The sequence below is a fragment of the Stegodyphus dumicola genome, chromosome 8 (assembly GCF_044657685.1).
Source record: "Stegodyphus dumicola isolate Sdum_Otavi_A_Nest chromosome 8, ASM4465768v1".
Classification (NCBI taxonomy): Eukaryota; Metazoa; Arthropoda; class Arachnida; order Araneae; family Eresidae; genus Stegodyphus; species Stegodyphus dumicola.
This window is the reverse complement of record NC_140775.1, coordinates 37,196,770-37,220,469: the sequence shown is the minus strand read 5'-3', so window position 1 is coordinate 37,220,469 and position 23,700 is coordinate 37,196,770. Positions and strand designations below refer to the sequence as shown.

The 23,700-nt window shown below is 32.9% G+C and overlaps 1 protein-coding gene across 2 annotated transcripts in view; it reads right to left on the bottom strand.

The window, feature by feature from the left end:
- LOC118198726 (protein O-mannosyl-transferase Tmtc3-like) overlaps window positions 1-19,629 on the bottom strand; it is a 268,461-nt gene extending 248,832 nt beyond the window's left edge. Inside the window, exon 1 of one of the 2 annotated variants that reach the window (XM_085821740.1) lies at window positions 19,387-19,629. In XM_085821740.1, the coding sequence (XP_085677866.1) occupies window positions 19,387-19,512 (126 nt within the window). In that variant the 5' untranslated portion in view covers window positions 19,513-19,629. The remainder of the gene's footprint in view (window positions 1-19,386) is intronic. The other variant, XM_085821741.1, reaches the window with a different exon arrangement.
- Between the last annotated feature and the right edge of the window lie 4,071 nt (window positions 19,630-23,700).

The window sequence follows — 23,700 nt, the reverse complement described above, 5'->3', positions numbered from 1 at the left end:
GCTACTCGACAGTTTTGTTTTCATGCAAAATGGCGCCTTTAAAGAAACAATGGATGGAAAGCTATGCTTGTGATCGGGCTACAGTGGTTTATATTGCTAACGAGAAAGAAAAAGAATATTAAAGTTTGGTTTCAAGTGGAAAAATTGTTCCAAATACATATCCAAGGAAAAAACGGAATGTTTCGAATGTTGCAAAGGTAATATCTTTAATATTAAAAGAAAATCTGCTAAGTCTAAGGATAGTTGCAAAATCATTAAAATGCTAAGTGTTAGTTGTAAACAAAGTGATCAATGCAGATTTGAATCTTGAAAAGGAGAAAAAACGTAATGTGCATCGTCTTTCTTAACGACGTATCACCGAACGCAGATCTCATTTCATAATTCCTTATGAGAAACATTTATTCTAACAACAATGGAACATATTGTCATAATAGATAAATCCTGATTGTATTTAAATGACTCCATTTATTACCATCAAAGTGTACCTCTTTGATCGTAATAAAAAGATATCCATTTATTACCATCAAGGAGGAGGAAAGAAATCTTGAATCATGGCTCAAAGAATCTAAAGAATGTTTTCAATGGGATTTATTATTGTTGCTGGTTTTTCATATAACCGCAAATTAAAAATAAAGAAAATGGGAAAAAATGTTAAGATCAACTCCGCATGTTATCAGGAACAGTTTATATATCCAATTTTAAAATATGAAATACATTCTCATTAGAACTGCATCAATACAAAGCAAACAATCATACATCAAAATCCACTGTTGATTTCCTGGGGGAAAATGGAACAAAAAACAAGTTTCAAGACTAAACTCATATCCCTAATAAATCCCCTGAAGTATCACTCATGGATTTTTAACCTTTTGAACTTTTAAAAAGCGGATTGTTCAAACGTCGACCTACAATACTTCTTGGACTTTTGAAAATTGTTCAAGAGGAATGGGATAAAATACCTCTTCTGATACTACAAATGGATTTATTGTCGTGAGAAATTATGGTGTAGAAAGATAGTGAAGAATAAGGGCTATTAAAATAGAACATTTAAAACGCAAAGCTATTCCATAAGTGCAGTGAAAATCGTCTAAAAAATTTGAAAATGTGCGAACAGCAACTATAATATATGCTTTGCAGAATGGTAACATATTGCTTTTAAATCGCTGAGATTTTTTTAAATCAGGATTTCATTAAGTTCGAGCAAAAAATAAGATAAATATAAAATTTTTGTTTTATATATAAAATATATACATATAATTTCAAATACTGCAGTTTACGGTAACATTATTTCTGTTATCAGAAACGGGATATTGGAAGCTATTTAATTAACAGATGGCCAAAAATATTTTCATAGAAGCAAATAAAGAATAAATGACATCTACTTTATGCAACAGACATAAGCGATGTTAGTATATCTCAATATAAAATTAAATAAAATTTGAAAGCTTTCATATTTTATATTAGGCCCAAAGAAGCGTTTTTAACGTTTTGTATATTTATTATTAATTAATCTTTATTTATTAAATATCATTTAATCATAAAATTCAATCCAACATTTATTTATGCATTTAAACCATAAAATTCAATCCAACAGTAATATCGCAAAATATTTAAAAGATCATATCTTTAGAATTTCATTATACAAGGTATCAGGCTTTTAGCATTGTTTAAATATATCATAATTTCTATTAACGATTTATAGCCATAAAATTCTTCATCTTACGTAAATAAAATTAAAAAAATAAATATACAAAATTTCAAATCAAATTAAGACGAATAACTAGTATATCAAAGTTAGGTGTTATAAATTTAGAGAATAAAATTGTACATAACACTACAATAATAATATTAAAACAAATTTAATGTGTATAGCATGTACGCGTGTGTCTATATGTGGTAGCACTTTGTGTTGAATCTATGGCCAGAGTAATGTGACTCGTGACTGTATAAATGCAGCCAGCTGACTCTACTAAAAAGAAATTTTTTATATGAGTATTCCCTAGAGGTGACAGGTTATTCCTAAAGGGACAGCGGAAGTGCGCTATCCCTGCTTGTATCCTCCCTAAACAGATGATACATGGAATAATACACATAGTGTAAAACCTCGGTTTAGATTATAGCAAAAATACAATGTAGCCTGTTTACATTCTGGTATTATGTTCAAATTACAAAACATAGGTTGGAATATTTCTTCTTCTCATCTCCTTGCTTTGAGAAACGTACATTAACAATTTTTGCAAGCTCAGAAGCAAGCTCGCGCAAGAAAAGCAGAATGCATGCGCCTCCAATATGGAGATTTAGTTAAAAAGGATTCGGATTTTAGTTTAAAATTTTAACTTTAAGTTCCGAATCAGCTGTGTCACCAAGGTTATCTAAAGGATGGAAAGGAGAAATATCGGAATTAAACTAGAATGTTAAAGAACTATTGAAAATTAAAATTTTCAATAGTCATTTAACATTCTAGAATTTTGATTTATGTATTCTTTATCTTACATATGCAGTTGTACTCTCTATTATCTGGGTTAGGATCATCTGGTTTGCGGATGATCTGTGCGTGGCGGTACCCACGCACAGATATAGAGTGTAAAAAACAAAGACGTGCAAGTTCTAGCATGCTTTAAAAATTGCGTCCTTGGTTTTAGTTTCACGATTACCTCGATTACCAAGCGAAGATGATATTCTCACTTACATTAATTAAATAGCAATGACTTCTATTCAAACGTTATGGAAACTTCATAAACTTTGTTCGTCAAACAAAGGTGATTCGAGTATGATAATAAAATACCCCCATCGAACATTGAATTTTGGCAAATATTTAAAAGCAAAATAAAATTACTGCCTTTTCTAAGAAATAAACACATACAATATCCATGAAAATTAATAGTTTGAATAATCCATGTTTTTAAATTATCCCTTCCCTGCTTCCCTGGATAGTGAAGAATACACTATATATAGAGAGAAATAAAGAGAGGGAGAGAGTCGCATCACAGGGTTTGAAAACCCGCTAATCTAACTTTAAAATGTCTGAATTCTTTGAAATTTTTTCAGAAAATTTTCTAGTAGTAGAAGCTGCAAAGGAATTCTTAAAGAATATTTGAGATCTCTGCTCGAAATAAGCAAAAATCTGAAATGCAGCATTTTGTAAATAAAGACTCAAGAAAATATAAGAGAAAATATAAGTTGTTTACTTTGCATAAAGTGATGCAAGCGTAAATTCTTCGCCTAGACAGTTTCCAGCACTCAAATCACGAAATCTTAGTTCACACAACCTTATTATGCAGAATTGGTACCGGGTGGTTTATGGTAAACTAGATGGAATTTTTGCAGAATCTATCACTCCTCTACCATTTACCTATAACCAAATGCAAAGAACGCAATGTCCTGTAATGGAATCAAAAACTACTCTGAGGAAACTTTCTTCCTCTACCTTTTGCTCCATTTTTTTCCAATCCATCAAACCCCTTCTGCATCAAAAACAAATTCCCTTCCCGCTTCGAAAGACATTCCTAGAACCTTTCCCAGCTTTTTAGTTTCTATCTTTCTTGAGAATGGTAATGCAAATAAGGGAATGCAGTTGTCCGGCAAGTTAAGGGAAGCCGGCTTCCTGCCTCCAAGATGTGATTCCGGAACGGGAAAAGGGCGGGAAACGATCCGGAAAATTGGAATGCATCCGTATCCACTGAACGAGAACCAAACAAGGAAAGTTTAAAAGGATGGAAAACGGAAAGGTTAAAAAAAGAATAAAAAATATATTACTCTGTTTCCATTTTGAAGCCCATAAGAGTTAAAACTAGCTTCCTTTGCAAAATTGCTGTTTTTTAAGCAGTCCATTCAAATAATTTCTGTTGGATTTTAACTTTAACAGTGAAAAACAATCACGCATAATTTGAAATCCTTTCTACACTGTTTTTCTTCCTGTATTTTCCCCTTTAGACTTTTCGCGCCAGGTTCAGAAAATTCTAAAAATACTCGCTCAATTTTCCTCTTCTTTACTCCGTTCAGAGAACGAGCTTAACTAAATTTTAAAAGAGACTCGTGCATGTAGGAATTACTTCCGTTTTACTAACAAAGACAAACCCTCGCAGATAACCTTTGAAAGTCCCGACGAACCTGTTAATTTTAATACCTGCCAAGTACAAGAACCAACCCATCTCAGAGAAGCAAATACGAACTGAGATTCAGGCTACAATTTCGCCAAACCAACTGCACATTCAAGTTCTTTAATTATTTATCGATGGTTTGAGGCCTGTAGTAGAGACACCAATAAGAAAGATCGAGGTTCCTGTTACAGGGAAATACAAATACAGATATCTTATTCCATTATAAGGTATTTTCTGCCCCCTTTCCGCATGCTTTCATGATGTAACAGAAAGCGCACTCGAAGCGCACTTCAAGTTCCAATGATGGCATTTCACATTTTTCACGTTCCTGCATCGATATATACCTAACGATTCTACAACATATTGTGATGCTAATAAAACTGGAGTTTGTTCTTGGGGAATGAAGGCTTCTTTTAAGGAAAGAACATTGCAATTTGTTATCAGTAGTTTATCCATAAATATTTGTAATATGTTATGGTCTTATTATAACTGCGTCCTTTGAAATCGCGTAATTTTCCTCTCTCGATTTTCGGACGATAAAATTAAAAAATGGGAGGGAGAATGCATGAAAAATACCGTAGTATTATGATATTTGCCATTTTATACGTTTGAGTCAATACATATGTAGAGACTAGTAACAGTAGTATAATGTTGCCATCCATTTAAACAATTTGATATTAATATCCTTTTTAGAATTTCCACAGTTTCTAAAAGTTTAATGAGGCCGGTTTTTGGATAACCTTTATAGCTTTACATTCTTTTATTAATACTTTTGCATCTCTTTCGTTTACAAAATAGCCCACCAATAACAAATAAGAACTCTAAATATTAACATTTTAGCTTGGCTTCAAACCTCAAAGAATGCGCTGGCTTCATTGCTGTTTTGGTGGCTTTTCCTGTGTATTACATGAATATGAACCACTTTCTTTTAGTACCCACTTTCCCTCCATGAAGGCATCCCTCCATTTAGCCAGACAGCGCTTGTGTGTTTTATCTTAATAACGTAGTCCTCCAAGAAGGCATCCCACTGGCAGATAGCTGTTGTGGACTTTGTTATATTCCAATAACCAATGACTTTAATCACTTAATCTAACCTAATCTAATTAATCCTTTCGAGAACAGTTATATAATGCTTTAATTTTTATTGTTACATAAGAATAAAAATTAAAATCTTATTCAATAATATGAATGTGTCTGTTTTCAAGAAGTGCGCCACTGCTAAATTATAGTTCACCCAGATACTAAAAATTCATCTTTCAGAGAGGGAGAAGTCTAACATAACTTACACGTTTAAATTCTTATCTTTCTCAAGGTACAGAAGGTACAAAGTGTCTGCATCTGAATGCCCGGATCATAACATATAAGCGCAGACTCTTTTTTTATAACTATATTCAAATAAAGAGATTTTATACGACGACTACCTGCTACTTGCTTCTGTACAACTATCACAGTTTTTTCTCCATAGCATGACATGCCTACGCACATAACTTCCATTATCATCTTGAAAAGTTCTCGAAAACTTTAGTTAATTAAAAGAATACTATTTGTAAGAACATTTGACTCAATCAATTGATAAGAAAATGTAAGAAGTCTTCAGTTTTAGTAGGTCTCTGAAAAACTGTACGTTGGAGTTGGTAAATCTTACAAGATCCAAGTCATATTTTGATTAAAATCTTCATATAATCTTTCTTTTTTCAAAAGACTCAATCCTTATCTTCAGCTAACTCACATGTCGAGCATAATGCACGCTAATTTTTGGATAAATTTCGATTGTGTATGTTGTTGTTGTTGCTTATGCTCCCTTGTCTTACGTAGACAGCCCAAGCCCACGAAAGTCCTCGTAGCAGGTAGCGCTAGATTACGCCTGTCGTTGGCAACAGCCTTGAGCCCCTAACAGGTGAGAGTGCGATTTGGCTCACTTCCGTCCCCAATTCTGATCGAGAGCCTCCCGGGGTGACGGATCCGAGGGTCTCCCACACCTCTTCTCTTCCACCAAACCACACGAGAGGACTATCGGCTCGCCGCGTATTTAGAGTTTCTTCATGCCGCACCCACACTATACATGTACAAACATCTATGCCTTCTCCGGGATTCGAACCCGGGTCTTTCGGGACGGCAGTCAGTGACGCTAGCCACTCTATCAGTTGGGCGGCTCGTTTGTGTATTCTGAGATTGATTTGCTTTATTTGTTTTTTTCATTCATTAATGGTTAAGATACTCGTCTGATCTATCTAGCCCAACAGTTAAAAACAACATCAAATTTAACAAAATATACCTGCTAATTTTATTACAGCCTATACTTGATTTAAAAACACAAACATAGACGGACAAAATATCGTAAGTAAATCTAAAGAGCAAGCAAAACTAGAATTTGAAATATAGACAAATCTTGCTTGCACCTCTTGTAACGAATAATTCTCTAAGCAAACCAAAATGTAAAAAAAAATGACTCCATTAACGAGCGATATTTCACAGAACATCCGGCGTGGAGATATCGTGACGTCACATGCTAATCCTGCCTGCATGTCGATCATCATCCTGTCCAGCTAGCAACTTACTGTCGCTCTTTCATCCAGCAACTTGGTGTCGCTTGTGAAAGCTGTATTCAGACACATGATTGTTGAGAAGCGAGAACGAGGTGTGAATGTGGCTGGCCTAGCATGCACATATAATCGATCTACATCAGCAACTTGCACTATACTCATAAACAAGTTTAAGATTGATTAAAACAATGACGGAAGCTTCAAATAATGTCACAAGAATTTCTGCGCAGCAACCATGCATAATCGAATATGTTGAAAAATTGCTGCTCGTGTGGATTAACAAGAAGCAGATGCAAGAAAACGCTATTAATAAAAACATGATTAATGAGAAGGCGAAAATAATTTTTGCCGACCTCATTACGAAGAAGCCTGGATCATCAAAAGACGAAGAAGAAGCATTCAAGGCAAGCCATGGAGGGTTCTAAGAGTTTAAGAGAAGAAGTGGCATTAAAGTGTTCTGAGGTATGGAGAAGCATAATCTCAGACACAAAGGCAGTCGAAAACTTCGTCGGCGTATTAAGAAGGTTGTGAATTCTAGGGGTTATCTGCTGAAACAGGTTTTTAATTGTGGTTTTTGATTGTTGGGTTTCTCTGGGAAACGATGCCGAAGCGAACATATATTACAGCAGACCTCTCTGGCTGTTGTTTCGTGCAAATGTAAGTGGCACTTTGAAAATTAAACAACTCCTCGTCTAGTCTACTATTCGGACAATTCAACGAGCCTTCAAAAATTATAAAGTTCGGAATGTAGACGTCCAACAACAAAATTTAGGTGACATACGTTTTACAGATGGGATCAAGGAAGTCTTTAGTTAGTCTGTAAAACCTATCTGTTTAATAATGCCTCTAGTCATTATACGACAATCGCTAAGTATCCAATCTCTGACTTGGTCGAAGTGCTGCTCATTAATTAACGTAAATGATCTATCACACGTTAGTTCATCTTCAACGTATTTTTTCCCTTCTTTAAACAAATCTACGACTCACAGCTTGTGGTTTTGATAAAGTATTAAAACATTTTTTTAACTTTCAAACATTTTTAGCTGAAATTTTATAGACATTACATAGTTTAATACCCCTTGCATTGGCTATTTGAGAAATCTCGAAAACAAAAATTCTTTAATAATTTCCAAACGATAAACTGAAATGAAATGCAGATTATTGGCTGATTTCGGCAAAAGTCGTAACAACTTTGGAAACGATTTTTTGCACTATATATTTTAAATGAATCTTTCCTTATATTTTTAATTACAATAGTATAAATAAAAATGACTTAACATGTGTCTGGAAATGATTTTTATTGGTTGTATTAGTCAAAATTACTGGATATCTAGATAGTTTGAATGCTAATACATAGCCTTGTCAATAAATAAACAATAAATCTTTTCATTACGAAGTTCTACAGTTGCGTATATTAATATAAAATAAGGTCTGTTTTTGTAGCGTCAACTTTATTGATTTAACATCGCCGAATCTCAAAATTATATTTTTAAATAATATCCGGCAAGCCCGATCTGTTTAGCGATGCTGTAAACAAACTCTCTAATGCCCATTCATACGCCCGCAGTAACAATAACGGGATGGGAAAAAGTCTGTGTTGGAGACAACATAATAGTTGATGACGGTGGTGATTATGGGGTGATGGATGAACTGTGGCAGAAAACCGAACCCGGAAGTGAGCCCCGCTGTTATATTTAGTGTCATTCAGTCAATCGAACGGAGATCATTCTCTGAAAAAGTGCAATGATTTATTTTCCACACATCCCTCCTTGTGAGCTTCAGCAAAAAAGGTTACTCAACCTTCTAGTCGGTCAGATCGGGGTAATCGGCATATTCATAAGAAATGTTACTGAACAGCTTTATAGCGTTTTGGAATTTCTTATGCTTAAATGAATTATGTTTCATATTCTGTTATTGAATTCTTTTCTGTGCAATGCTTTGTTTGCCATAATAAAGATTTACGATATTTTTAACTGATATAGTATATAGAATATTTCAAAACTGATTTAAGGGATATGAATAAACACTTTTCATCACAGAATACTTAGTCGTTCATTAAGCGATTAGGCGCTGGAAGCGTTATTCATTTCCTTGCAGACGTCGTTTTCGGAACCAAACATTGATGGTAATGTGAACCTTCTCCTCATTCGTAAATACATCTGTGATAAGTCTCTAATAACAGTTCATGAAACATGAAACTGACGAGTAAGGCGTGAATTTCACATAGAGCATGACGTATCTGTCACAGTGTAAACAGTATTATTTAAGCCATGGAGGTAGAAAAGGCTTACTTCCTACCTCCATGATTTAAGCACATGGAATATTTAAGTCTGGAGCTGAAGATCCCTTTAAGGGGATGATAGAGGAAGGAGATAAGGAAGTTAGACTACTGTCTCTAAGCTAAAAGACACTTGAGTGAACTCGACTAACACAATGATTTAAAACCATAACACATAAAAGCCATCAACTGAGAAACAGAGCCATGCCATACAAACAAAATATATATAAATAGTGCAAAATACAACCACGCAAAAGGAAAAAAAAGAAAATCTGAAAGGATTCAGATTTTAACATCGCTCCACAGGATTTCTTAAGATTTTTTATACTCTCCTTGAGCATCGCAGGTTACCAATCTGCTCTTGGACTCACTCCAGCTAACATATTTTTTGGGTCTTTTTAGTTTTATTTCTTAGCATCGTTTTCTTCGTAGTTACGCCATATAAAATTCAAGAGAACATCATAAATATTTAAAAACAGCATATCTTTAGATTTCGCGATAGAGTTTAAGAATTTGGCATACACCTTTTAATGTTCCTTGCATTATATCTTTGAAAACTGGCCGCTCGAACGGCTAGCCACCTAAAAGATTTATCACAGAAAAAAAGAGGTATATAATGATTTTAATAAGTACAGTTAGCGTAATTTAATAAAAATATTTAATATTTATAAATAGACAGCTCATGAATTAAATACTTATTTAAATCAATCAGACTAAAAGATAAAATAAATATTTTTAAGAACTGTGTTTATTGCTTTTCAACGAATTTTGTACATACTGGAATTGTAAGAGAAATTGTAGCATTTTTTATATATATAATGTAGCATTAAAATCTAAAGAAGCGAAGCTTTGCTGGAAATGTAGCAACACAGATGCAAGCCTATTTAACACTGAGTAAATGGCTATCTCACTAAATTGCTTGGCGATGTCACGAGACATCGCCAAGCTGGCGATGGCTTTGGAGACTAATTGTAGCCCACATTTGGAGACTACTTGGAGACATTATGGTCCGGTTTATGCATAACCGTAATTCGTACTGTGATTGAATAAATGTAATTAATCTATATATGTAGCTGTAACCGTACCCGGTCCTCATAAGCCTTTCAACAATTTCGAGAAATGGAAGGTACTAAAGATTTCTCGACAGCCAGGGAAAAACTATATAAGACCGGGGAGAGTATCGGGAGTTGTTAAATTCAGCATGAGTTCGGAGTATTGAGAAATCACGAAAGGAGCTTTGCTTTTTTAGATGCGCATTTCATTGTGCTGTGTTTAACGTTCTCAGTATTTTTGTGGAAAGTTCCAAAACTGTGACGCGTTTCTTTCGATAAAAATTAATTTATTAACCTATCATCGGACCTGTCTGCATTCAATCTATTACGAACCCGTACGAACGCAACAATAGTTGAAAGACTGGAGGAATTCGAAAATGAATTGAGATTCCCACAATCTCCTATGCAAAGCAACCACTAAATTTAGTCTGCAATTTTGTTTCAACAAAATCAAATACAGACACAGATGAAATAAATGCAACATTTGATTGGCATTTCTCAACTATATCTCATTTCATTTACTGCACCGTTCTCCAATGATACTTAACTCTTTTGCCAACTTGCAGAGAAAATGTATAGATCTGCATATATAGCTATGTAAGATACAGGTTAGGTTATCTGAATATGGCAAAACACACAAGACGCTTCTGCCTGAGGCAAAGGATACCTTCGCGGAAAACTTTCTAAAGAAAACAGATTCTTATTCACGTGACATATGCATCCAGCCCGTTCATCTGGAAGCCTGAGTCGGTCATCAAGATTCAGCAATCTTAACCACTTGGCATCAAGCCACCAAGATTCATCGGTCTCATCTGGAAGCCATCCAGATTCAACGGTCTTAACCACTTGGGTATCTACATCCTTTTTTTCTCCGAAGCTAAATTTTTTGCTTCTAAAACTAGTCTTAGAATGTTTTTTTCCACTTTCACTAGCTGTTGAAAACTATTTAGAAAATTACCCACTTGTCACATTCAAAGATTTTCAACATCGTCTTCCTACCTACGATAAGCATTTTTTTGTATTCCCCAGTCTCTTAGCTGAAAATGAACAATGCCGATCCTCTAAAAGGCAGGCTTTCAAATGAGCAGTGCTTTCATTGCAATACCAGCTGAAAGGGATTAAGAAGTGCATTCCTATTTCCTGTCTTTTAAAGTGAATTTCTTTGTAGAGCCTGGTACAATTTCGCTGTGGAAAGACTTTGACCAGTTTAACTACTAATCACCTCTTTTCGCTGCATTCTGGGGGCTGAAAATCATGATTCGAAGAATCTCTCTCAGGAGTAATGATCCAGGCCACATTCAACCCTGAACAGTGCGTACCGTTGCTGACGCCAGCCTACATTTTTCAAATCGATCAGTCTGTCTCGGGGTAAACAGTGACGTGGTTAAATATCAGATTTTCTATGTAACCCGTAGCTTATTTTTGCAGAACAGCTGGTCCTTTTTACATCTTTGTTAGATGATGTTATACACAAGCTCTGAAAGATTAATTCCCTCCTACTTTAGAATGTTTTCTAAGGATCTGTTTGAAAATTTCATTTATCATGATAATTTAACAAATATATCAGCTGCGTTATTTCGAAAAAGCAGTTAAAGATACTTTTGAATTTTGAAAATGCAATTCATTCTTTAAATAAAACTAATATTTCTGTAACCTCATGAAATCCATAATAGATCTTGACTAGCGTTTGCTACAAAGAAATTTTATATACAAATTTCAGGTTCAACTATTTTTCATTTTTAAGCTTCCATGCCTTGTGACTGTGCATCGATTTCACAAACCTTATTTCACACAATGAGTATTTTATATTTGTAATTTAAATCATTCTAGTGGAAAGAATATATCAAATTACTACAAATAAAATTCTTGTGTAGTTCAAGAATTTCAGAAAGTAAGTTAGTAGCTTCGATTTTTCTTAAATAAAACCACCGAACCAAAAGTTGAAAATTTGTGAAAGGAAAGAGGTTTCTTTAGGGGGGGAGGGAGGATAAGTCATTTTTATTTGCTTACCAGTGTAAACAGCACTTTTTGCAATAGTGCTATGATAAATTGATCTAAGTCGTTTGCTGACAAATTTACGCTGCTTTTTCAGACTTTTATAGCTACAGATTGCATATATATTATAAGTTATTGATAAAGTAATATTTTTCCGGTGCAAATGGATATTTTTCTACTCCAGAGAATTCAGTAACAAATTTGAAAACTCAAGATATATAAATCCACAAGAACTCATTCGAATTGTTGCTGTTGAAGTCAGCGAATCTAAAAGAAAAAAATCAGTTTTGCAGTCTGAAATCATCCGATTACAGTTTATACTTCCATAAAGAATATTGGATATTCCTTTTGGCAGCGCAACAAAAAATTAATTAGTGGTACAGTTTCAAGCACTTTTTTAAGATCGGTGTCGCATGAAATTTCAATTAAATAATCAACTTCTTGTTCACTAAGATTAAACATTTCTTCCTTTTCAATATCGACAGAAAAAGGATCTTTAATCCACACATTATTTGAAGGAATATCCGGAAAGTATAGTCTTTAAAACTATTTATTAGCACCGAAAGATGTTCTTGAATTGAAACTGATAGTGTTTCAAGATGTAAATCTTCTTCATAGTAGTTTGCATGGGTTTCAATAAATTTATGTAATGTTTCAAAAGATTTAAAATTTTCTTTTGAAAGTCGTTGTTTCCACAGAGTCATTTGTTTAAATTATTGCAGCGACTTTTTCCGATACTTTGAAAATATTTAAACCAAAGCCTTGCAAATTTAAATTTAATTCATTGAATGTAGCAAGTATGTCGCACAAATAAGCTTTTTATATTAACCACTCGAAATCGTGAAATCTGTCCTCAAATATAAAAATAGCATCTTTTTAGATGGTGGGTGTTCATTCAGAAATACCAAGGCTTCGTCTTTTAGCTCAAATTGACATTTTAAAACGTTTCCTTTTGTAATTGCAATACAAAAAGAGGTGTTTATGATCACTCCCCATTTCCTTGCATAATTCGATAAAAAGTCTGCTATTTAATGGACGAGACTTTATGTAGTTTACAAACTTGACACATTCTTCCAAAGTCATGTTTAAATTTAAAGGCATCCATTTTACCGCCAACGCTTGTTTATGGATACTACAGTGCCCCCATAAACAAATAATTGCTAATCCTTGAATTTGCTTAAACAAACCTTTATGACAGCCTGCCATTGCATGTGCTCCGTCGCTACTTATCCCAACACACTTCATCCAATTAATACCGTGACTAGTGGCAAAATCACTGGTAATCTTAAAAATTTCATTTGAGGTCGTTCTTGTCGGTAGCCTTTTACAAAACAAAAAATTTTCTTGCATGGTGTCTTCGTCAATATATCAGACAAAACACATTACATTTCATTATCCTCGAGATATCTATGTTTTCATCTACTTGCAAGGAAAAAAAACTTGCTCTTTTCTACTTGAGCAACTAGTTCTTTAATAAATGTTTCGCGAAATCATCAATTCTCGGTTTAACTGTATTATTTGATAATGGTATCGCCGAAAATAAACATTTTCCCTTTACTCCGCATAAATTATTTGCGACAATTTTCAAAGCGGGAAGCATTAATTTTTCTCCAGCACTATGAGGATACTCAGTTTCAGCTATTAATTTGGAAATTTCAAAAAAAAAAAAAAGATGTCAAAGTGAGGTGTTTATTTGACTGGCGAGATAAGAGTGTATTTTTCATTTTTTTTTTTTTTTTTTTTTTTTTTTTTTTGAGCAGCAATTAATTCATTTTCCTTATCAGTAAAAAAATTAATTGGCTCAGTTAAAAATTAATTGAGAACTCAGAATGGAGTGTTTTTAAATGCAGTTTCAACTTTGACGGTTTCATACTTTCATTTGAAAGTTGCTCATTGCAAATAACATATAGCGGCAAATTATTTTGACTGCCGCCGGCAATGAACCCAAAGAGTAAATATTCGTCACAATGGTTGCGAGTCCAAGTAGCTTTATGCTTGTTATTTTGGCGCTATATATCTGCTTTAGGCGCTAAACCGCACGGGTGATCAGATTCTACTCTCAACTACTATCAACTGCTTTAGGTGCTTCAGGCACATTTTCTTCAAGATCATGATGTTCAGCTTTGCTCGTGCTTAGTTGATCATCATTATTTAAATCTATGGTTTTCTTGATTAACCATTTATCCATCTTAAAAAATCTGATGTGTATACCACATGACTTCCTTGTACGGAATATTAAATTATACGCATTTTTTCTTGCATTTCGTTTAAACTTATTGGATTTAATTAAATCTACTTCGCCGACAGCCCATAAAGCACAATAGAATAAATGCATTCTTTAAAATTCACGCTCTTTGTTTACCATAGCGACACTCTGGCTCTAGATTCACTTAATAGTATTATATTTCGTTCATATTATAACTCAGAATGCAGAAAATTTATATCATTTAAAGAATTATCTAATCGTTGCCACATGTTCTATTCAAATACTATAATAAAGCTAGAACGATGTATAAAAGAAATTAAGCAAACAAAACAAAAAAAAAACTAGTTTTTCACAGACGATTGAGTATTTCTTATTCAATTAATTCAGTTCTCACTTCACAACAAGGCAAAAATACATAAAAACTCAAAATATCCGTATTAAAAATTACTAATTATTAAAAATTAAATTAATAATTATTAAAAATTAAATTATTAAAAATTAAGTAAATCTTAAACAGTTATTTCCTCGAAAAAATTCCAGAAAGTATTAAGCATGATTAAATTCGCAATAATAAATGAAGGCGTTATGTTTGTTGTTGCGAAACTACGTTTCTCTAGATTGGCAACAAATTCACTACTCTGCTATTTCAAATGTAAACAAGCAATGGCCGCCATCAAAAAAATTATTAGGCTTAGCGGCACTTAAACAACTTTAAAATTGTTGATAATTCTAAAAATATTGCATACAGATTTACTAAAGGCATAAAAACCTTAACCGGAAGATAAGAACAACATAATTCAATCATTTTTAAAGCAAAAAATGTACAATTTACAAACATATAAGAGTAAAGAAACTGAGATCGCTGAGCCGAGTAACAGAGTGGATATATATATAAATATATTTATATACGTTTGGCGCGGCCGATTGCAAACAAAATACGAGGTGCACATCTACATGTTATAGTAGTCCTATGTACAAAATTTCAACGTTCTGAGACTACTCGTTTTTGAGTTATGCGAGATACGTACGTACGTACAGATGCTACGAAAAAGTATCTTCAGAATTCATTTTAAAGCAGTTTTATAATTTTTTTGGAGGAAAAGAGTCTTTTATTCTGTCCTTACGTACAAATATCACACAAAAACATCGTTAACTTGCATTCGAAAGCAGTCAAAATGGATATTTTCGTTGAAATATGCTGCCTGAAACTTTTCGCGATTACAATACTTTCTTTTTACTTCATACAAGGAAGTAAAAAGTTTGAAAACTTTAATAAAAACAATTTGTTTATTAGATTATAGTTAATTTATAAGAAAAAGTATTGTTTTTATTAATAATAAAAGTTGCTATTAATAATGAATATTAACTTTTGTCAAATAAAATAGGTAACAAAAATTCAAACATAACCTTTTTTTGATACATGTGAGTTTACGGCGCATGTACCGGAGAAGGCACTGAATGACGAATCGAAATCAGCCAGTCAGAGTATCCGAATTTAAACGGTCCGGAAACGGTGGTAAAGGGTTGCCACCTGCATTACTTGAAAATATTAAATTTAGAGCAAAATGTTATAGATTTTTTGTGTTTTTACAATTTTTGCCACGACCCAGCTGAAAGTTTCTGCCACCCGGTGCCGGGTCGCGACCCAAACTTTGGAAAATGCTGATATAACTAATATAATTTCTTTAATTTCTACTTATATAATTTTTCTGAATTCACGTATCTAAATTAAAATTTCGTGACAGAAATATTTCGCTTAGCGACACCATTTGGGTCGCGGTTAATAGTTTAAGAAACGCTGCACTATAGCATTTAAATTCTCAAGGGAATGTATTGGTCCTTAGCCTTAGCATGAGTTCAATAACTGATTTCTCAATTAATGTGCTTATTGATCTGTAATATAATCTCAGAAATACCCAAAGAGTAGCTAAGACCTTTCGTTATAACACTTACAATCAGTGAAAATCTTTGAGTTATAAAATAATGCTTTTCGCTGAACACGCCTCCTCACGCCTTATATAGAGCTGAGCCTTTATAATTGTCTTAACTGAGTGGGTTTAAAAACTGACTGATAGACTCACTAGTTTCAGAATTAATTTGCAGAAATTAAAAATAATACTATCCAAATAAGAGTTATTTAAATCCAAACAATTATGTAAATATTAATTATTATTACTATTATCTTGCAGGCAACTAGAATTTGATAACTCAAATTTCAAACTGCTCTTCTTTAAGATATTTACGTTCAAAACATCTACAGCCTAGTCTTTTCATTTTTCGAAACATGTTACTTTACGTAATGCTACCATAGAATTTACCATTCACTTGGCATCGAGCATAGCTTGGGCCGAAAGTTGTTTCTATTCTTTTGGCATAAGGTCTTTATTTTTTTTTATTACAATACCGTATTACTTATTATTAAAGCTATTAAAAATAGCATATGCTAATTATTGAAAAATTTTATTATTATTGATTTTTTAAATACAGCAATACATTAAAGAAAGAAAAATGAAAAACCTATTATGAGCTTTTTAAATAATTTACTTAAATATCACCAAACAATTACTTATAAATACTGCTTACTATATTATGTAATGCACCTAAGTGATAATTTTTTGTAGGAGCCTTGACACTATTAATGCAATTTTTGTGAAACAGATCTACTAGCTGTTATGTATTTTGGCTACTTAATAATCATTGCATACAAAAAGCAAAGTTTTCTTCATATTTTAAAGTCATTTTCTCATAATTAAAGTAAAAAGTGATATATATTCAAAACAATATATATTAAAAATATATTCAAAACAAGTTATTAAAAACAAACAAGTTGTCGAAGGCTTCAAAACAAGTTGTCGAACGGTGTAGTGAGATTAAGTTATTTCGAAACAGGAGACATGAAAAATATGTAATGCCCTCGCCAGGACTCGAAGCTCAGACCTCTCGAATATGCGCCTAGTGTGCTGAGCATTACACCACGAAGGCATGCCAAGAAGGCAGGAGAAATGCCTTATAACGGTGGGAGGGAAAAACTTGTTATAATTTTATTTCATCATAAATTAGCATTACTTGGTGACCTTTGTTTTTACATTTACTTAATAAAGAGATACAGTCGAGTACTTTTTCCACCCGACCTCTTGCACTCAAGATTGGCAAAATGTATTTCGCCAAGCAACGTGACAAATGAAACTTAGTTATTTCCTTTGCATTCAAGTGCTTAAAATCAAAAAACATAAACAATTCGCACAGATTCGTCTCCTAGCAACTACCGAGGAAGTAATGGAAGAAGACTTCTTCCTCTGACGTTGACGCAGGGCTTTTGAGCTTTCCCATAGTCTAAGCTGTGTGGCGCTTTTGTTTACGTCTACCGTTTTGACAGCTTCTTGGAACCTAAAATTCAGTCATTGCTTTGACATCTTCTTTGGAATCTAAAAATCGGGCGATATACAGACGTTAAAAACATTTGTACCTATGTGTGAATTATATTAAAATCATAGCGTTAATAGTTTTATAACTTAAGCAAATTTATGAAAATTTACGTAGCAGTAAAAATATTTCAGCAAATGCGTTACTAATTTCGTTTAAATAAATCCCGCTATAAAATGTCACGAAATTCGTATATATTTTCCAATCATTGTAATGTCTGAAATGTATAATCATATTTTTAGTGAAGAAGGATGAAGTCGAAGTGCTACAGAATATACCGTATTATCAAATTTTTACAGAAAATTGATAGGAGATAAAAGTATTTCATGTTAGTCAGTGGCAACACACTGCTTTTAAACAAGACGTTCGGGAATTAAAATTTCAAAACACATGTCTTACATTTTACCAAACAGGCTGGAGCATTAATGATAAAAATATTTTATTTCGAACGTTGCATTTTCTTGCTTTGAAATCGCAGACATTATTAATCTAAAATACACTAAACTCGTAAAAAATACGCAATAAAACAAAAACAATTTTCCTTATATTATTAACTTTTTATGTGTTAACTTTATTTATTAAATATCATGTTCTTCGTGCTTAACGACACATGAAATTATATTCAACAGAAAAATATTTAAAAGCAGCATATCTTTATCCCCATGGTGTATTAGAGGATGCCATGCATATTTTTTATATTCGCTATGTTATTTCTTTAAAAACTAGCCGCTTGCACAGCCATGCGCCTTAAGTAGTTATTATAAAATTAGAAAGTATATAATGATTTTTGTAAGTCCAGCTAATGTAATTTCATAAAAATATTGAATATTTCTTATTAGACATCTCATAATTTTAATATATGCGTATTTAAATTAATCACATAAAACAGTAAAAAAAAAAGTTTTAAGACCTGTGTTTATTGCTTTCAAATCATTTAGTTTATTACTCAGTAACCTTCCAGATTAAATTTGAAAATATCTTAGGCTTTACTGAATAGCAATATGCTCGTGCTTGGAAGATAAAAGTATCTTATTTCCGGCAGCGGCAACACATTGCTTCCATAGAGCCGAGTTTGTTAATTAAAACTTAAGTATAAATAGCTTATACGTTTTTGAATGGCAACAGTCTCGCGAGATGAAGATAAATAAATATTATTTCGAAAAGTGTTGCCACTGCTTGCTTTCAATTCTTTGAGATCGTCAATAAAAAATTCACTAATGTTTTACAAAATATGACACAAATCATAAAACAAATTCGAAATTCAAAATTCGGTCTTCTAGGTGGACATATTCGGGTGGAAGACTACGTTAATATTCACTTAAATATAACTAATAAATTATTCCTAAATACTGTTTACTATTTTATGTAATGTACCCAATTTATACTTTATTATGAATATTGACACTATTAACTCATTTTTTGTATAAGAAATTTTTAACTGTAACTGTTATGCACTTTGGCTACTTAATAATCATTTGCATATACAAAGCAAACTTTCCTTCATATGTATAATATGTTTTTCGTACACGTAAGCTGGCAAAACATTTTGCTTTCTAAAGCTTTTTGACTTTAAACAACTAAGCTAATTTTTAGTAAAATATCTTCCCATTAAAAATATTTTCCCTCGTTTTTCTGTGAGAAATTTCACTGCATTTGTCTCTACTAGAATGTATTAAGTTTCTTAAAACTTAAATCTTTTAATTATATTTTGTTAATTCTTTTCCTAATATCCTACATAATTTACACATCAAAAGAATTCTTATGCAAACATGTAAGCTCAACCGTGTACCTTATTTACCTTTCCTTGCTTTTCGCTGTAACTTTCCACCTTGCGATGCCACATATTTTTAATACCAAATAAATAATATTCGAAGAAACTCAGTATCCTTCTAAAGTAAAATATAAAGCATGACATGCCGGAACACCTTAGGAGGGAGAAAACTCTTATCTAATCGGCAGATAACTGATGGAATAACTGCAATCATAGAACGTGTTGCACGACTCAGTAACTGCGGTAGACTAACTAAATTCAGTCTGGCGGGGAAAGAAGTTAGTTTCGATATCAAAGCACGTGGTTAAATTCGGAGGCGAACGGAACTGGCAGAAGTAGCGCCATCTAGAAACTAAGACTAACATTATTTTTCTAATTTTGAAATATCCAAGCTCTTTGTATCGATATGTTAACTTCAAGGAATACGAATTCTCACATTTTAGATTCGATGGCCTCTCATAACAAAAGAAAGAGAAGAAAGTGTAATCTGATTTCTAGTCGGGCAAGATATTTAACTTTTTTTGCCGTTATGTTTCCTTGCTCTACCATATATTTACCATTCTAGTGATTAGGCAAGTTTGGCGTTTGAGTGAAAATTTTTAATTTATCTTTTACGCTTCTTAATAAATAGCCAATCTCAAAGTGTTGCCAGTCGCCTAAATGCAAGATCTTTAATTTATCATTCACATTCAATCAATCTTTAATTACTTAACAAATAGAAAGATTTAAAAGCAATAAAAGAGCGTTTTGATTATTTAAACTTTTATTTCATCTTATTTAAACTGATATAATTTAATTTTAAATTTATCTTCCAGTTTTGTAACATTGATATAATTAGTAAAAAAAAATTTTAATGCTATATATTATGTACTTTGAAGCAGACTCGTTTAAACATTAAACAGAAACTCATTGAACTATCAAGATCGAACTCTTAGCAAACAAAAATCTATTCTTACTTGTAAATGATATACAAACTCAAGAAGAATTCTAAAAATTCAAAATTGTGGGAACTCAGAGATTTTCTTAGATATTGGAAGAGAAAACTAAAAATTATTTTTTTTCTTTTTGATAATAATAATAGTCATTGTTGTCGTTTAAAAAAATATATTTAAATAAAATTAACCTTAAATCATATATAACTAAATACAGAAATTAAAAACATTGTTGGCAACAAAAACAAGTGTATCTTTTCAAATAAGACGGTACATTTAATGCACTATTCTAATTATATCTTCCGTTTTCCTTAATAGGGTTAAAAAATAAAAAAAATCCTCTTAGAAATTGTGTCCGTCTTTGTCTAGTTATTATTGCAGTTTTTGATTTCCACTTAAAAACTTTATTGATGAAATTGAAAGATAGTATATTCCAAATCTTTGGCTAATATAATATTTTCTTTTTTATTTATCTTAAAGGCAAAGAGATTTTCAGAACGCAGCGCTGATGATTCCTTCAGTTAGATCACGGGCGGCAAATATTTTTAACCGCGGGCCAAAAAGATTTTTTAGTGCTTTTTAGGCAAAACCGTGACGATGTTATTATGCTACGTTATTATTTACATATCGTGATGCGGAGTGAGTGGAAACACCCGTCCCCGGCAGAAATTTTTTAAAAAATTACTATTAGAAACAGTTATAAATAATTAAAATTTCAAAACAATTACAAATAATTAAAATTACATGCAATTAAGAAAAATACTTTTTTTTTTTTTTTTTTTTTTCAATTATAACTGCTTCCAAAAACGGGATCTGTTCCTATTGGTCATAAAGTAATTGACACGTACACTGTTTCATTTTCGAATCAAAATTTAAAGAAGGAATGTTCTTTGCCTAAGCTCCCTTCTGTAATCAGTCTTTTTATCTTAACAATATTCATATGCCATTGTGTAATTTCTAAATTATAGCTGCTAGAAATGACAGAACTATACTTTTCGGTAAATGAACATGCATTCTAGCATTCTAGTCATCTTAGCTTATGTTGAATGTTATTCAGTAGCTTGCATAAAAAATCGGGTAGGAAAAAACTGAAAATATCTTTTCACAGGATTTAATGACGAGCCGGATTAAGTAATTAGAAGGGCCATATTTGGCCTCCGTACTGAATTTTGTTCAAAACTGAAACAGACGAAAGTTACAAAACAAGGAAATGAAACTACCTTTCAAGGTATTAAACCAATAAGCACTTTTAATGAAATAATTCAACTTGACGTGTCATCTTATACGCTGGCAAACTTTAACTGTGAGAACATTTTACAAAGTGAGGTAGAGGAAATCGAAACGCACCTAAGATGCGAGTCACACATAAATAAAGCTAAGTCTGTTTTTCTGCGGCCATTCTGCAAAAGAAGGAAAAGAACTTTTACAGTTAAACTGGAAGATTGTTGTGGCGCTTTGACCGATAATGGCCTTTTATCTGGGCTGGAAAAATTGGGACTTTTCGACTGCTTAATTTCAGTTCGCATCGCAACAAACAATGGTTTAATTTTTTAAATATTATTCGAATGAAAACAGAAATTGTGCTTCTACGCACTTTTCAAAGTTCAGTACTTTTTCTAGTTAGATGAATAGGAATTTTAAATAATTTCAAACTATGTGCTGTTTCTGAGACTACTGAATGGCGACTACTTTCTGAGACTAAGGTAAGAATTGTCGTCACTATACCAAGAAGAGATAGAAGAAGAGATAGATATTTTGCAGTTCAGAGAAAACTCTTGTTGGAAGAATGACAGTAATACAGATCAGGTATTCATTTACGAATTGATTCACTTTGCCGAGCGAGCGAATGCTTGATTTGGGAAAAAAGAGCTGAGTGCTTTAAGACTTATCCACCGAGAGCTCTTGTTGGAAGCGTGCCAGAAAAGGAGGGAAAATGAATGGTTATCCTCGCATGTTAAAAGTGACTTTAATATTTATCATTAGCTAACTTTTTGAAAAAATTTTACTCCATAATTTTGTTGTTAGTTCTATGTAGAGAAGAGTTTAGAGACTGTAAGTGAAATCAGCTCGGGAAGTTAGGGTTTGATTTAGACGATTCTTCTGATCCCATAGTGCATTCAGTTCTGTTCGTTCTTCGGTCGATTTCGCTAACCACTCCCTATCCCACTGTTCGTTCGCTTCTTTCCGCTCTTGGCTCCATCCACACTAAACAGCTCTTGATTCACCCTTCGTTTCCGATCTTTTCATCAGATTTATTGTTAGTGAGCTGTGAGTCATAAAAAGAAACGACTCATTTCAGAAGGAACGGTTCTGATCGGATCCCACAGATGAGCGGTTTTGCCCACCTCTAATCTGCATGGCTTTCTCATTAGACTGTAGAGGAAAAAAAAATAAAATTTAAATTTTAAAAAATCTGATCGTTTTCAGATTTTGTATTACGACCAAAGGGACTTTTTTAACTTTTGTGTGTTACCTTTATTTATTAAATATCATGTTGTAATGTTCCAACCTAGAATTTACAGCTAAATGTGTGGAACCTTGAGAACTGGTAAGCGAATAATAGCTTTAGTTCAGTAGACAGAAACGCAAACTTGAGAAGGGTTAATTACCCTTTATTACTCAAAATAAAGTTCACAGACGGCTCTTTCTCAGGACGTACATAAAAGCCTCCACTTGGTCTTGAACTCAAGAATACTAAGAAATAAACTTAACTAAACTTACTTTAAAAGATATAGCTGAAGCTATCAAAATTCTACAAGAGTTGGCCCCTTAAACACCAACTAAACGGCGAAGCTATCAAGGGCCTGAAATACGGCCGAAAATAGAAATGGCTTAGAGTGTGTGGCTAAAATGCGAACGCTAGCTAGTCAAAATCTCTGGCTCTCTAACGAAGTCAGCGGAACTTCGACTTTAAATATTGCTCTTCCTTCATTTGCATTTAACCGCGATTCTACAAACACACTCTGGCCGGAAATTTGTAAGCTGAAATTAGCAGGAATAGGAAAGTAACTTTAACTAAAGATAACTGTTAACAACTTAGGATAAACCTTACAATGTTCTTCGCACTTAAACCATAATATTAACTTCAACAGCAATATCACATAATATTAAAATGAGCATACCTTTAGAATTTCCGATACTCAGTCTCGAGCCCTGGAGATTTTTTTTTCGTGCAGTGATACCATTGCTCGCTTTGAAATCTGAGTTTGTTATGTAAGACTTTCACTTAGTGTAATTCTCATTTACTGTAGAAAATGAAAAATCTTAAGAACTAGTTAGCTAATAATCGCTTAAGTTCGTATGGCAAGAAACAACAAGATGGAAGGGTAATTAACCTTTTATTATTTCAATAAGATTTAACAAAACTTCATCTTGGAGTGTACAATCAAAGCCGACACTT